This window comes from Psammomys obesus, unplaced genomic scaffold (assembly GCF_907164565.1).
Source record: "Psammomys obesus unplaced genomic scaffold, mPsaObe1.curated_primary_1811, whole genome shotgun sequence".
Classification (NCBI taxonomy): Eukaryota; Metazoa; Chordata; class Mammalia; order Rodentia; family Muridae; genus Psammomys; species Psammomys obesus.
Genome location: NW_026596295.1, coordinates 317680 through 335274, shown reverse-complemented (window position 1 = coordinate 335274; position 17595 = coordinate 317680). Strand labels below are relative to the sequence as shown.

Genomic DNA, 17595 nt, shown 5'->3' with positions numbered 1-17595 from the left:
TTTCTGTATTGATTTTAATTCTGTTCTCATGTCTTGCACCATTTCCTTCATCTATTTGAATTTGGATTCCTGTCTTTCCATTATGGCCTCTATTTTTTGTTCGTTTCTTTTCTATATGCCACTAATTCTGCCTCTACTTGCACCTCTATTTGTTTGGCTGTAGTTGCCACTATTTTTTTGAGAGTTTTGTTTGTTTCTTCTCTATGCCTCTACTGGTACCTCTATTTGTTTTGCTTTATTTGCCTGTATTTCTTCAAGAGGATTGTTCATTTCCTCTTTATTTGCCTCCATTTGTGTGGCTATTTATTTGAGAGATATGTTTGTTTCCTCTTTACATGCCTTTAATAACTGTTTAAGCATAGCTTTAAAATAATTTTCCTATGTTTCTGATGAATTAAAATATCCATTGATTTGAGGGGTTGCTTATGAAGCCATGATGTCCTGATTTTGTTGGATGTGTTCTGATGCCAACCTCTACCCATCTGCTAATCCTTAACCTTTGCTGCTTGTTTCTGGAGTCTTACTTCGGACTGGATCCGTTTTTCTCTGGTGTCTGGAGTATTCTTCAGGAAGATGAGAGAAGCCCACCAGTTTGATAGTGTGTGTTTGTGTTTCAGCTATAGCTAAGGGAGAAATGTCGCTGGTGTGTGTACAGAAGTGTGGGCGAGCAAGAGCTGTCGTATGCATGGAAGTGTGCCTTGAATGACAGGGTGCTAGAGGGTGTAGATGCTTGGAATGTGGGGGCTTAAGCGCAGGAGTGTGTGTTTGTGCTGGTGCTGTTAGCAGGCACAATGAGCATGCATAAATACCCTTAATACCGCAGTGGCCTACAAGCCTGTGGTACTGACCTGGTATTCAGATCTCTCTGACCTCTAGGAATTGCTTCCCTGGACTCCACTGGTAGACCCACAGAACAGGGGCTTGAATACTGAGAATGCTGTGCAAAGAATCCCTATGTTGCCTGCAGTGGGGCTCTGGGTGGAAGGGTTCTGATGTCTGGCTGCCAGTGTAGAGGAACCCTGGATCTAGGGCTCTCCATGCACTCACTTGAAAGTGCTCTTGCAGGCCTAATTAGAAAGCACAAGGTTTCCCCCTGTTTTTTACTCTCATATTTGGCCCTGTAGGGGCAAATGAGGGTGTAGGATATCAGTCAGCTCAGTGGTATCCACTGTTTGTCAGCTGGACTGAGAGACCCTTACTTTCAATAGCCACTTTGGTTCTCTCAGTCAAGGAGCATTCAGACGGCTAGCTGCCACACTGCTACCACCCCACTGCCACTGCTGCAGACATGAGAGGCTGGTACAGTTGCTAGGCTGTGAGGCCTTGGGAAGCTTGTACTGTAGCCTGACACTGGCCACCTCTTCTGTCTCAGTTACCAAGCTGTGGGCTCCCTTCTGTGGAGGAGGAAGGAGGGAGGCCCATCAAGGGGAAGTGCAGGGATGTTGAATGTTCACCACTCTCAGTCCCCAAAAATGTCCGCAGGTGACCTGGATCCAAAATGTCTCAGCTCACAGGTTGTCCCCTCTTGCCCAGGAAGCCTCAATGTCCATGTTTTGGCTTTAGCTGCCCCTCCACTCACCAATTTTGAAGTTTCAGATCCTTATCCATCTTGGATCCTAAATGCTATTTTCCATCTACTGTAATGTGGAAATTTTAATATTTTATTGTTTATTTTCCTTGTAAATAAATGTTATCTTTGTTAGTCATTTACATTTTATAATTTTTGTAAGATTGTAAAAAAATCTTAAATATTTTGTCCGAGCTTCCCTGTTATCTTCTGAGAAAGTAGATTTCAAACCTCTCATGTAGTACCATCAATTTTTAAATATAAGAGATAATATGGAAATTTTTTTATATTCTGCATAAATTGTATATTATATTATATATAATATATATTATATATAACTGTATTGTTATATCTCATTCAAGTTACATTAAAAAAGTAATTTTTTCACATAGATCAAATTAATTTTGGTCATCCTTCAACTTTCTTTCTTTGTATGTATTTTTCATGTGTCTGAAAGTCAAATTTATTACACAATTTTTACTTCCATTTTTTTATTAAATTACCGACTGCATTTCTGATCTCTCACCAAATTTACTGTGATTGAAAGAAACAAATCTTTATTTATACTTGAGGAAGGAAAAAGTGGACAGGTTGGGTAGAATTGTTTCAGTAATCTATTACACCGTTAAAATATTCAAGGACAAAAAATTGAGTTAATACTTGAAGGAAGAAAACTAATTAGAAAAAAATATCAAGAACTTGATAAAAAATATTTCCATTTCTGTTTTTCTAGAAGCATATGATCATTTGTGTGTACTTTATCTATGCATGGCTGTTTTGTTCTTCTTTAAAGGTTACTTTTTATACTCCTCTAAGCAAATGACAGAATTAGCTTTTACATGGAGACTGAAATGGCCTATACTCATTTAACACAACCAGCAGGGGAAATTTTTCTGAATACTAAGTCTAAATATCTAACAAAGTGTGTCTAGTTACTCTAATTTGAATCAAATGCCAGTTAAATGCAGTCCAAAGACTAAGTTGCATAGTTCCAGTATTTAGAAGTGGAGATTAGTTTATAGGAACATAGATGATGAACAAACATCTCATAATGTGTCTGCTGTGTCTACCCTTGCATTTAATTTTTAATTCTGAAGTTTTACTCAGGTTATATGAAGCCTTTGTAACTTAGACTAGAGAGTTAATATCCTCTCTAGTTTAAATGCTTTAATGTGCTGTGTTTTGTGTGTAAGTTAAAAAGCTATAACTTTATAATTTATTTGTTTTTCAGCCAGTAACTACAACCATCTTTTCATATGGAGCTCCCATACAATATGCATCACTTCCAAATCAAAGAGTACCTGAGAGTTATTCACCTTCACAAAGAGTTGATAGTCCAAGGTAAATCTTCTAATAATCAGATCTACCTATGTACAATTTTCACCTAGACTTAAATGTAAAAATATTCTACTTTTAATTTAAAGTACACTTTAAGCATGGTACTTGATCCATAAATGTTGATATATTGACAGATAGGGACAAGAATACCACTTGTTAACAAGCAAGTATCCTACTCAGGGAGGTACTTTTAAGTCCATTGGAAAAGTGTTAATGTGAGAGAAAGATGCAAGTGAGTGTAAAATAAACACAGTATATATATACACAGTATATATATATATATATATATATATATATATATATATATATATATATATATATAATGGTACAAAAACTTTAGTGTTGTCGTGTTGTCTTTTGTTTTATATGATCAGTGGGTAGGACTATGATCTTCATAGTATGTTCTTACAGAAAAAAATTGAATAGACCCATAATATCTTAGTACCAACTGGAAAATACGTAAACATATATTCATGTTTGTTTTTCTTTAAGTGATGAAGAAGCAATTACACTGGAACATGATAAAGAAAACAAATCAGAAAAAGAAAATCCTGATGCAGATGCATCTGAAACTCTAGGTGGTTCTTTTTATAAAACTCTACAAGACCTGACAATAATTGAAAGTGGTACTCCTCTTATAGACTCTGGTTCTGAACGATGTGTGATTGATTCTGACTCTGACAGAGGTATTGTCTCAGATTTTGAATTAGATAAACAATCTCTTGACTCTGGATCAGTAATATTGGGAGTAGACTCTGACTCAGAAAAATCTCCTAGGGATTCAGACTCTAGAAAACAGCTGTTTAAAGCAGGAACATATCCGGTGGATTCAGTCTCTGTTGAAGACTTGACCCAAACTGGGGAACCCCTGGTGAGAATTGAACAGTACCAGGTGGAACCAGGATCTCTGAAAGACTGGGTGGCCTCAGGCTCAGAAAAGTTCCTGGAAGATTTTGACTCTGAAAGGTACTCTGACTCTGACAGTGAAAGGAAGAAAGAAGAAAGACAGCAAATGGCTTCAGATTCTATAAAACGAATGATGGAATCTGAAGAAACAATGATGGAAAGTGAATATTTTTGGATGATTTCTGATACTGAAAGTTATTCAGTGCACCCATACAAAAGAAAGGATAGAGCACCAAAAGCTAAGGTACATCTGATACACGTTGACAAAACAAAAAAAACAAGATTTAAGAGGTATATGATGGACTCTGACTCTGACCCAAGTGATGTGGACTCAGATTCAGAAAGATCTGAGTTAGCTTCAGAAGCTGTAAAGTGTTTCATGGATACAAAAACATTTCAACAGAGCACTGCTAACAAAAACTTTCCAAAGGATTCTTGGTCTGAAAGAAGAACAGTGAACTCAGACTCTGAAAGCCCTGTGATATCCTCTGATTCTGTGAAGCACATGAAGAAGGCTGAAACATGTCAAAGTACCTGTAATTTGGAAAGACTCAAGGAGGCACCTAGGTCTGAGTCTCCACAGCACTGGCTAGATGTTAAAAGAAAACAATCAGATTCTGATCATGAAGGACACTGGGACAGCTCTGGAAAATATCAGTTTAGGTCTATAACACCTCAAGATAGCTTTGGAAAATGTCAGGATGACCTTCAAACATTTCAGAGCTTCACTGAAAAAGATCAAGTAGGCTCGAGATCTGAAATACATCAGACACAATCTGGAAATGAAAGACATCAAAATGAACCTGAAAGTAAAAGACACCTCATAAAGACTGAGAAGGGATTAGACAATGAGGGGTTTCAAATGGATAAGGAAAGAGAAGGACATCTCTTGGCATCTGACTACCGTGATTCAGAAAATGAAATACATCGTCTCGGTGCTCGCAGAAAGGATAATCGTCCTCCAGGTAAGTTAAAATGTATGTGGCTTTTGGAAATATCTTATTTTATAAATTTTATTAATAACATTTTAACACTTCCAAAAGTGTCAGTAGCTTTGATATATCTGGGGCTGAAATCACTTAAGAAAACCCATAAGAAATTCAGAGACTACGCATCTTAATGCCAGATTTTTATGTCACTTTTAAAATGAAGAATATCTTGCTTTAGACAATTTTTTATCTCTTCTATTATAAAAGGAAAAAAAGTTAAAATGCATATAGAAACAATCTCTATTCTGATTCAAGACTATAATGTTAAATCATTCTGGAAGAGGTAAAAGGAGATTTTTCTTGTTTAGTTATTATAAAAAGATTTAAGCATAGAAGCCTAAGTACATTAGCTTTCAAATAACCTTTGTTCTCTCATAAAGGTTTCCCTCAAGTTCCATAATTTTCAATGGCTAGTGTGCATTTATCTGTTTCTCATATTTATTTTATCATAATATAATAATTCTTAATCTCTTAGACCAGTGGCTCTCAACTTGTGAGTTGTGATTCCGTTGCAGGTCAAATTACCCTTTCACAGCGATATCTGATATCCTATATATCAGATACTTACAATATGATTCATAACAGTAGCAAAATTACTGTTATGAAGTAACAATGAAGATAATTTTATGGTTGGGGGTCGCCACAATATGAGAACTGTATGAAAGGGTCACAGCATTAGGAAGGTGGAGAATCACTGCCCTAGGCAATTTAATTAAATTTTTATATGTATGGGCTTTACATAGAACTGCTATGAATTACTCTAAACATTTTATGTGTACTAATAAGTATTGATTCAGAGTCACTAGTTTATTAAAGCTCACAGATTTTACATATACAAATGAATTTAGACCTCTCAATACTAGAAGGTAGATTACTATTACAATTCTTATTTTACCAGTGGAGAAAACAAAGCACAAATGAGTAACCAAAGTAAATAATAGAGTGTGAACTCATGCTTCAGTGTTTATGTTGTTGGCTATGAAGATGCACTACCAGTCAACTCAAAGAGTTATTTGCCATTGAGAACCATAATGAAAATAAGTTCAAGTTATTTGTCTGGTAATTTGAATTTAGGCTTATTTAACGTAATGCCTTAGTTTAAAAACACTTGTGATGCATGTATTTTTCTATTCTTTTCATTATTATTATTATTATTACAACTTATTCAATTTGTATCCCAGTTGTAGCCCCTCCCTCATCTCCTCCCAGCCCCATTCCCTCCTTCTTCCCTCCCCCATATCCCTCTGCTAGTCCACTGATAGGGAAGGTCCTCCTCCCCTACTATCTGACTCTTGCATATTAGGTCTCATCAGGACTGTCTAGATACTCTTTTTCCTGTGGCCTCATAAGGCCGTCTCAATAGGGGGAGGTGTTCAAAGAACAAGCAATTGAGTTGATGCCAGGACTGCTCAGATGTAGCCCATGGGGGTCTTTTGGTAAGGGGAGCAAGGGCAGTCCCTTGCATGAACATGGTACATGTATTTTAACATTTTTTATCATCAGGATTTTCTAATTTAGAAAAACAGTTTTGTAGGTCTCAGTTTGACCTGGAACTCAGCTTCCAGGTGGAGAATGGAGGTTCCGTTTCTCTCAGGAGTAGCTAGAACAGTTAAGGGAGAGGACCATGTGTGCTAGGCTTGGGTCTGGGAAAAGACAGATTGTTACAGTTTAGTTCATTTAAGAGTGAGAGCTAAGCAAGAAAGAGGTCCCTGAGTAAGATGATCAATACTCACTCAGAAAGACAAACAGGATGGATACTGGAAGAAGGAGAAAACAGGAAACAGGACAGGAACCTACCACTGAGGGCCTATGAAATACTACCCAACAGTGTATCAAAGCAGATACTGAAACTCATAATCAAATATTGGGCAGAGTGCAGGGAATCCTTTGAAAGAAGGGAGAGATAGTGGGACATGGAGAGGACAGGAGCTCCACAAGGAGAGCAACAACACCAAAATACCTGGACACAAGGTTCTTTTCTGAAACTGATATTCCAACCAAGGACCATGCATGGATATAACCTAGAACCCCTCCTCAGATGTAGCCCATGGCAGCTCAGTATCCAAGTGGGTACCCTAGTAAGAGGAACAGTGACTGTCTCTGACATGAACTCAGTGGCTGGCTCTTTTATGACCTGCCCCCTGAGGGGTGAGAAGCCTTGCCAGGCCACAGAGAAGGACGATGCAGACAGTCCTGATGAGACCTGATAAGATAGGGTGAGATGTAAGGGGAGGAGGACCTCCCCTATCAGTGGACTTGGAGAGGGGAATGGGAGGAGATGAGGGAAGGAGGGTGGGATTGAGAAGGAATGAGGGAGGGGGCTACAGCTGGGATACAAAGTGAATAAACTGTAATTAATATAAAAAATTAAAATTTAATTAAAAAAAAAGAGTGTGAGCACTGGTGGCAATGGAAACTCAGACATTCCAAAGCCTCTGGTGATACCAAAGTGTTACAGTTCTTGGTTAAGCTGCTGTGCTAAGCACAACAAAGATGCAGGCCAAAGCCCATTCCTGGTGGGCTTGCAGCCGAGACACAATCCTGGTGATGCCCAGGCCCACTAAGGCTCACCTGGCCAGAAGGTAGGCCTGGTGAGATGAGGCCCTGCAGGGAATAAATGATGAATCTCAGGTGGCCATATTGGAAGGCTGATGGTATCACACAGCACACAAACAGCCAGCACATTTCTTTGAAATCAAGGACTTACAAACTTTGGGCAGTGGGAGGGATTTTGAGGGTGAATGTGTTTGTTTTGCTGGGGTTAGGTGGTCAGGGATACATGATTTACGTATATTGGTATAGTGCCTCATTTTACATGCAGTAGCATGGTACCATCACAAGAAGGATAACAGTACTTGTTTATTCTACGGGTGAGAGAATCTCCAAGCATAATTGAAGGCCATTGCTAAAAACTAATATCCTTAGCAGAGGTGAGCATTTCTAGGAATTCCCAGATGCTTGCTGGACCACTTTTCTTATCAGGAAAGGCTCTGGCTTGTAATCTCCTCTGAGGGTTATATGACACTCCTTATAAGAACTGTGGTCACTCAGATGGGGGAGTTAGAACCCTGCTGAGAAAAGGGAGTCCACCATTATAGACTGATTGCAAAAAAAAAAAAAAATGGCTATCTTGAGATGTCAGACTTCAACCTTTTCCAGCAGAGCCCCACAAGTTTAAAAATCTGAATGCAAGCGTTTCTCTGCCATTTGATATTCCTCTATTGAGAATTCTCTGTTTAGCTCTATACCCCACATTTAATTGGATTGCTTGATTTGTTGTTGTTTATCTTCTTGAGTTCTTTCTATATTCTGGATATTAGCCCTCTGTCAGATATAGGGTTGGTGAAAATACTTTCCCAATCTGTAGGCAGTCATTTTGTTCTGAAGACAATATCCTTTGCTTTACAGAAACTTTTCAGTTTCACGAGGTCCCATTCATTGACTGTTGCTCTTAGAGCCTGTGCTGTTGGTGTTCTGTTCAGGAAGTTGTCTCCTGTGCCAATGAGTTTAAAGCTCTTCCCCACTTTTTCTTCTAACCAATTTAGTATATTTGGTTTTATGTTGAGGTCTTTGATCCACTTGGACTTTAGTTTTGTGCAGGGTGATAAGTATGGATCTATTCACATTTTTCTACATGTAGACATCTAGTTAGACCAGCATTATTTGTTGAAGATGCTCTCTTTTTTCCATTGAATAGTTTTGGCATCATTGTCAAAAATCAGATGTAAGGCTCTACCCTGCAGGGTATCAAAGTAAATACTGAGACTTAGAGTCAAACTTTGGGCAGAGTGCAGGGAATCTTATGATAGAAGGAGGAGATAGTAAGACCTGGAGAGGGTAGGAGCTCCACAAGGAGAGCAACAGAACCAAAAAATCTGGGCACAGGGGTCTTTTCTGAGACTGATACTCCAAACAAGGACCATTCATGGATATAACCTAGAACCCCTGCACAGATGTTGCCCATGGCAGTTCAGTGTCCAAGTGAGTTCCATAGAAATGGGAATAGGTAGGGCCTGTCTCTGACATGAATTGATTGGCCTGCTCTTTGATCACCTCCCCCTGGGCGGGGAGCAGTCTTACCAGGCCACAGAGGAAGACAATGCAACCACTCCTGATGAGACCTGATAGACTGGGATCAGAAGGAGTAGAGGAAGTCCTCATCATCAGTGGACTTGGGGAGGGGTATGGGTGGAGAAGGGGAAGGGAGGATGAGATTGGGAGGGGAGAAGGGAGGGAGCTACAGGGGGATACAAAGTAAATAAACTGTAATTGATAAAAATAAAAAAATACATCATCCACCAAAAAAAATTGTTTTTGAATATAGTTACACTTGCTTCTTTCGAATCCTAGTGCTGGGGTGGAAAAGACAGGAACATTTCTAGGGCATAATAACCAGCCAGCCAGCCGAAGTTAATTAGAGAGCTCCGGTTCCAATTGGTGGGATCTGTTAAAAAAATAATAATAATAAAGAAAAAAAGACTCCTAAGGCAAGACACCTGATGTTGACCTCTGACCTCCAACCATATGCATACACACATTCATGTCTATCTGAACATATATGTGTACCCACAGCTATGTAAAAACACACATGTATGTGCACAAAATAAACAACAATGGTAATACAATAGGTATGTGTGTGCTACAAACATGGGAGAACTGAGGGTCAAAATAGACATCTTCCCTAAATGGTAAACATAGTTAATTATTGACCAAGCTACAGTACAGAAATTCCTAGTCTAGTGTTTTCTCAAGTGTGTCTGTGAAGTTAGAAAGTTTATGGTTGAGTGCCTTAGTTATGGTTAGTATTGCTGTTCCAAAACACTGTTACTAAAGTAACTTATAAAGGAAGAATTTAATTGGAGTTTACTTACAGTTTCAGAGGTTTAATCCATTAACATGGTCGAGAACTTGGGCAGGCAGGCAGGCATAGTCCTAGATCAGTAGCTGAGAATGCACATTTGATCAAAAGCTTGAAGGGTAGGAGCTAAATTGGCCTGAGATGGGCTTTTGAAACCTTAAAGCACACCCCCAGTATACAAACCCTTTTAAAAGGCCAAACCTACTCAAACTAGGCCACACCTCATAATCCTTGTCCAATAGTTCCTCTAACTAGGTATCAAACATTCAACCATGAGCCTTCAGGGACCATTCTTTTACACACCAGCACACTGAGAAAATATTATTTGTTCTCAAACTAATCAGTTAATTATATTTTCTCTTAGTTTGCTTGCATCTTACTATTTGCAAATGAATAGAAATTTCTTAATAATTAATGTAAAGTGCACAATGGAATATATACAATCAGAACATAGAAATACTTCCAAATATTGGAGTAATTTTTCTAAATGTTCTTATTCACCTTTATTAATTTTACCACAAAAATAGTTCTGTGTACATAATCACATTAACAAAAATATGTCTATAGATTTTAATTATTACTAAGTATTTATTAAAATATATTCTTACATTTAGGAAATGTGACAGGTTAAAGTCCTCTCTAGACACAATTCACAACTTAATCTCTAATGTCTCAAAAGATGATCAATCCTCACTTAGAAAGACAAATGGTATGGACATTGGATGTAGGAAAAAACAAATAACAGGACAGGAGCTTACCACAGAGGGCCTCTGGAAGACTCTATCTAGCAGTGTATCAAAGCAGATACTAAGACTCATAACCAAACCTTCGGCAGAGTGCAGAGAATCATATGAAAGGAGGGGGAGTTAGTAAGACCTGGAAAAGACAGGAGCTCCACAAAGACCAAATACATCAGGGTACAAGGGTCTTTCATGAGACTGTTTCTCCTACCAAGGACCATGTATGGAAGAAATTCACTTGGAATACTGAGCTGCCATGGGCTACATCTGAGCAGGGGTTCCAGGTTATATCCATGAATGGTCCTTGGTTGAAGTATCAGTCTCAGAAAAGACCTTTGCGCCCTTATATTTTGTTACTGTTGCTCTCCTTGTGGAGCTCCTGTCCTCTCCAGGTCATACTATCTCCCCTTCTTTCATAAGATTACCTGCACTCTGCCAAAAGTTCTGTTATGAGTCTCAGCATCTGCTTCAGAGGCCCTCTATCGTAGGCTCCTGTCCTATTTCCTCTTTTCTCCTTCTTCCAATGTATATCTCATTTGTCTTTCTGAGTGAGGATAGGTCATCTTAAACCGGGTCCTCTTCCTTCTTTATGTGTACAGATTTTTGTAGGTTTATTCTATATTATATGTCTAGTATCCACTTATAAGCGAGAATATATTGTGTTTGTCTTCTGCTTCTGAGATACCTCACTCAGGATGATCTTTTCTAGATCCCACCATTTGCCTGCAAACTTCATGATTTCCTTGTTTTTAATTGCTGAATAGTATTCCATTGTGTAAATGTACCACAATTTCTGTATCCATTCCTCCATTGAGGGACATCTGGGTTGTTTCCAGGTTTTGGAAACTTTATCGTGAATAAAGTTGCTATGAAAATGGTTGAATAAATGTCCGTGTTGTGTACTTGACCAGATTTTGGATATCTGCCTAGAACTGGTATAGCTCGATCTTAAGGAAGCACCATTCCTAATGGTACGAAAACACGCCAGATTGATTTCTAAAGTGGTTGTATAAGTTTACATTCCTACCAGCAGTGGAGGAGGGTTACTCTTTCTCCACATCCTCTCCAGCATGTATTCTCACTTGAGTTTTTGATTTTAGCCATTCTTATGGGTATAAGATGAAATCTCAGGGTTGTTTTGCTTTGCATCTCATTGATGACTAAAGACTTTGAGCATTTCTTTAAGTGTTTCTCTGCCATTCTATATTCTTCTACAGAAAATTATCTGTTTAGCTCTGTATACCATTTTTTAATTGGATTACTTGATTTGTTGCTTTTAAACTTCTAGATTTATTTTTATATTCTGCCTAATAGCCCTCTGTCAGATATAGGGTTTGTGAAGATCCTTTCCCAATCCATAGGCGGTTGTTTTGTTCGGGAGACAATGTCCTTTGCTTTCAGAACATTTTCAGTTTCATGAGGTCCCATGTATTGATTATTGATCTTAGAGGCTGTGCTGTCGATGTTCTGTTCAGAAAGCTATCTCCTTTGCTAATGAGTTCTAGGCTCTTCCCCACTTTTTCTTCTAACTGATTTAGTGTGTCTGGTTTTATGGTGAGGTCTTTGATCCACTTAGACTTTAGTTTTGTGCTTTTTTTCTACAAGTAGACATCAAGTTATACCAGCACCATTTGTTGTAGATGCTGTCTTTTTTCCATTGTATGGTTTTGTCTAATTTGTCAAGAATCAAGTATCCATAGGTGTGTGGGTTTATTTCTGGGTCTTTAATTAGATTCCATTTATCCACCATTCTGTTTCTATGCCAGTTCCATAAAGTTTTTATTACTATTGTTAAATAGTACAGCTTGAAATCTGGGAAGGAGATACCTTCAGATGATCTGTTGCTGAATAGGATCTTATTTGGCAATTCTAGATTATATGTTTTTCCATATAAAATTGAGAATTTTTCTTTCAAGGTCTGTGAAGAATATTGTTGGTGTTTTGATGGGAATTATATTCAACCTGTAGGTTGCTTTTGACATGATGGCCATTTTCACTATGATAATCCTACCGATCCATGAGCATGGAAGATCTTTCCATCTTCTGATATCTTCAATTTCTTTCTTCAGAGACCTGAAGTTTTTTTCAAACGGGTCTTTCACTGGATTGGTTAGAGTCACACCAAGGTACTTTATATTATTAGTGGCTATTTTGAAGGGTGTTGTTTCCCTAATTTCTTTTTCGGCCCTTTTGTCTTTGGTATACAGGAGTGCTTCTGATTTTTTTTTTTTTGAGTTGATTTTGTATCCAGCCACTTTGCTCAAGTTGTTTATCAGATGAAGGAGTTCTCTGGTTGAATTTTTGGGGTCGCTCATGTATACTATCATTTCATCTGCAAATAGTGAAACTATGACCACTTCCTTTCTGATTTGTATCCCCTTGATCTCCTTTAGTTGTCTTATTGCTTTAGCTAGGATTTCAAGTACTATATTGAAGATATATGGAGAGAGTGGGGAGCCTTGTCTTGTCCCTGAATTCAGTGGGATTGATTAAAGTTTCTCTCCATTGAGTTTGATGTTGGCTATAGGCTTGCTGTATATTGCCTTTACTATGTTTAGGTATGTGCCTTGTATCCTTGATCTCTCCAAGGCTTTAAACATGAATGGGTGTTGGACTTTGTCAAATGCTTTTTTGGCATGTAAGGAGATGATCATGTGGTGTTTTTCTCCTTCAGTTTGTTTATGTGGTGGATTACATTGATGGATTTCCGTATATTGAACCACCCCTGCATATCTGGGATGAAGCCTACTTGATCATGGTGGATGATATCTTTTATATGTTCTTGGACTCGGTTTGCCAGTATTTTATCGAGTATTTTTACATCAATGACCATAAGAGAAATAGGTCTGAAGTTCTCTTTTTTTTTTTTTTTTTTTGGGTCTTTGTGTGTTTTAGTTATCAAGGTGACTGTTGTTTCATAGAATGAGTTTGGTAATATTCCTTCTGTTTCTATTTTGTGGAAGAGTTTGAAGAGAATTGGAGTTAGCTCGTCCCTGAAGGTCTGGTAGAATTCTGTGCTGAAACCATCTGGCCCTCGGTTTTTTTGGAAAGGAAACTTTTGATGACTGCTTACTTTTCTGTGGGGCATATAGGATAATTCAATCTTTCTACCTAATCTAGATTTAATTTTGGTAAGTGGAATCAATGAAGAAAATTGTCCATTTCATTTAGATTTTCAAATTTTTGGTGTATAGGTTTTTGTAGTAAGACCTAGTGGTTGTTTGGATTTCCTCAGTGTCTATTATGTCCCTCTTTTCGTTTCTGATTTTGCTGATTTAGACAGTTTCTCTTTGCCTTTTACTTAGATTGGTTAAGGGCTTGTCTATCTTGTTGATTTTCTCAAAGAACCAGCTCTTGGTTTCATTGATTCTTTGAACTGTTTTATTTGTTTCTAATTTATTAAATTCTGCCCTAAGTTTGAATATTTCTTGCCATCTACTCCTCTTGGATGTGTTTGCTTCTTTTTTTTTTTTTTTTTTTTTTTTGTCCCTAGGGCTTTCATGCTTGTATGTGTTGTGGAGTTTGTGGTGTTACTGTGTTTCATTGCTTGTTTTGTTTTGTTGTTGTTGTTGTTGTTGTTGTGTAGTTATCTATAACCTATATTTTCTTGGATGTAGTTGCTTTCTTTGGATTGGAGTTTTCCTTTTAGTATCTTTTGTAGAGCTGGGTTGCTGTGTAGATATTTTTTAAGTTTAGTTTTGTTATGGAATATTTTGTTTTCTCCATCTATGTTGATTGAAAGCTTTACTGTGTATAGTAGGCTGAGTTGGCATTTGTGGTCCCTTAAAGTCTGCATGACATCTGACCATTTTTTAATTGCATTATTTGGTTTGTTGGTATTTAATTTCTTGAGTTCTTTATATAATTTGATATTAGCCCTTTTTCAGATGTAGGATTGGTGAAGAAAATTTTCCAATCCTTGGACTGCTGTTTCATTCTATTAATAGTGTACTTTGCTTTACAAAAGCTTTTCAGTTTTGAGAGGTCCCATTTATTAATTGTAGATATTAGAGCCTAACCTGTTGGAGTTCTCTTCAGTAAGGTTTCACCTGTGCCAATGACTTCCAGGCTCTTACCCACCTTCTCCTCTCCCAGATTTAGTGTATCTGGTATTATTTTGAGGTCTTTGATCAACCTGAACTTGAGTTTTGTGCAGGACGATAAATAAGAACACATTTTCATTTTTCTGCATGTAAACATCTAGTTAGACCAGCACCATTTATTGAAGATGCTATCTTTTTTCCCCCTTTGTATGGTTTTGGCTCCTTTGTCAAAAATCAAGTATGCATTCGATTCCATTGTACAACCCTGCCCATTTCGCTGCCACACCATGGAGTTTTTATTATTGTTGCTCTATATTACAGCTTGAGATCTCGAATGGAGTTACCTCCAGAAAATCTTTTATTGTACAGTATTGTTTTAGCTATTCTGGGTTTTTGTTTTCTATATAAAGTTAAGAATTGTTCTTTCAAAATTTGTGAAAAATTGTTTGGTATTTTGAAGGGAATTGCATTGAATCTGTAGACTGGTAATCTACTATTACTGTTAATTTACTATGTTTATGCTACTGATCCATGAACTTGGGAAATCTTTATATCTTCTGGTATATTCTTCAATTTCTTTTTTAATTTTAATTTCTATTTTTTCACAATTTAATTTATATCCTGATTAATGCCCCCTCCCTCACCTCCTCCCAGTCCCACACTCCTTCTTTCCCCTTACCACCTTCCCCTAGTCCACTGAAAGGTGGAGTTCTTCTCTGTTGTCATGTGCCCATAGCTTGTCAAGTCTCATCAGGACTGCATTGATCTTTTTCCTCTGTGGCCTGTTAAGTATGAAGTACCAGGGGCAAGTGATTAAAAAGCAGGCAACAAAGTTCATGACAGAGGCAACTCCTGTTCCCCTTACTTGTTGATCCACAAAGAGATTGAGCTTCCAATTGGCTACATCTGAACCTGGGGTCTAAGTCCTCTCCATGCATGATCCTTGGTGCTTCAATCTCTGAAGGACCCCCTGGGATCAGATTTTTAAATTTTGTTGGTCTCTTTGTGGGGTTCCTGTCCCCTCCACGTCCTTCTATTTCCAACACAACCCCCACACTTCTTCCTTAAGACTCCCTGCACTCTGGCCAAAGTTTGGCTGTTAGTCTCAGTATCTGCTTTGATCTCCTGTTGTGGGGAGACTCTCAGAGGACCCTCTATAGTAAGCTCCCATCCTGTTTCAATTTCTTTCTTCAGAGGGTTGAAGTTCTTGTTATAAGTGTCCTTCACTTGCATGGTTAGATTTACACCAAGATGCCTTATATTATTTTGTGGCTATGGTGAATGGTGTTTTTTTCCCTAATTTCTTTCTCAGCCCATTTGTCTTTTGTATGGAGGAGGGCTACTGATTTTTTATTAAAGTTTATCTTGTAAACAGCCACTTTGCTGAAAGAGTGTATCATTTGTAGGAATTCTCTGGTGTAATTTTTGGAGTCACTTATAAATACTATCATACATCTGTGAACAGCAATGCTTTAACTTCTTCCTTCTGATTTGTGGCCCTTTGATCTCCTTTAGTTGTTTTATTGCTCTAGCTAGAGCTTCTAGTACTATATTGAAGAGATGTGAAAAGAGTAAGCAACCTTGTCTTGTCCCTAGATTTAGTGGGATTGTTTTGAGTTTCTCTCCATTTAGTTTGATGTTGTCTATTGGCTTACCAACATCAAATATAATATAACCTTTTTCATGTTTAGGTATGGACCTTGTATTTCTGACCTTTGTAAGACTTTTATCATGAAGAGATGTTGGATTTTTATCAAAGGCTTTTTCTGCATCTAATGAGAAGATTTTTTCTTTCAGTTTGTTTATATGGTGGATTACATTGATAGATTTTCATATTTTGAACCTTCCCTGCAATAATTCCTAAAGGCAACCTTTATCACATGTGGTCATTCTCATTATAAATGTAAAGAGATGTAAGGAAAAGATACATATATCCAACACCCAAAACTATGTCACTTTCTTTCTGTTACTGTGCACACTAGATTGTTTTTAAAACAGGTAGTCACTCTACTGTTATGAACTTGTTACAAAAGTTTTAGAGCTGACTATGTTTTTAATTGTTGCATAGAATTATACATGTCACAATATTTTAAATGTCATTTTTAATATGATTTTAGTAAGCTTCATGAAATTTGGGAATATCTGTACCATTACAAACAAGTATATATTCAAAAGGATGTTTCCATATTAAACAAGATGTTTACTGCAGAATTATCATTTTATTAGTAATTATAAAGTAACTGAGTGCATTTGATATGATTCTAGGTTTTTGGAGGCCAGTTATCCTTCCTCTTAAGTTTGACCATGAAAAGAAAACTGAAGAGCGAAAGTCTGTACAGCAAAAAGACAAAAGAGGTGAGTATATTCAGTAGAAATTGTCTGAAATAGCTAGAATGTATTTTTAATAGTTTTTATATTATTCACCCAGCTATAATGTATTTTTAATAGTTTCAATATAATTCACCCAGTAAAGTATGAAACTTAGTGATTTTTAATATATTCACAGATAGGTGTAAGTATCAACTCAGTTAAATTCGAGCACTTTTATCAATACAATGACAACTCTGAAATTATTACTTACGAATCTCCCCCACCTCATTTTTTTCTAAGAAATAACTAACCTACTTTCTGTCAATTTCCCTGTTTTACTTATTTTATATGAATTGAATGATGTGATGAATGCTACTTTGTGACAGCATTCAATTAGTATAATGCCTCCTATATTATAGTGTGCATTATACTTTTATGATTGAATAATATTTGATGTTAGGCATTATACATATATGTAAAAATCTCTCAATTGAGGAGTAGTCATTCATTCAAACTCAGATACAATAATAAGGCAATTCTAAATATTTTAACAAGACTCTGAGGGTATATGGTTCATTTCTTGCTGGTAGTATGCCAAGAAGCAAAATTATATCAAAACCCAATATTTGCTGCTTAAAGAACTGTCATACTGTATTTAAAGATAATGTGTAATTTTATATTTTTACTTATACTATATAAAAGTTTATATTTGTCCACATTCACATCAAGTGCTTATTATCTTAATTTATTTTAAACATTCTAGTGTAAAGTAGTATCACATTTTCATTTTTATTTACAATTATTTGAAAACTATCTTTTTAAGATAGTTCAACCATTTATATAT

General features: G+C 37.0%; 1 protein-coding gene across 1 annotated transcript in view; it reads left to right on the top strand.

The window, feature by feature from the left end:
- Positions 1-17595, top strand: part of LOC129668970 (uncharacterized) — a gene marked incomplete at its 5' end in the record, with an annotated part of 287543 nt that overhangs the window by 135437 nt on the left and 134511 nt on the right. The window contains 3 exon segments of the mRNA XM_055597009.1: positions 2799-2908; positions 3398-4776; positions 16707-16796. Of these exon segments, the coding sequence (XP_055452984.1) occupies positions 2799-2908; positions 3398-4776; positions 16707-16796 (1579 nt within the window).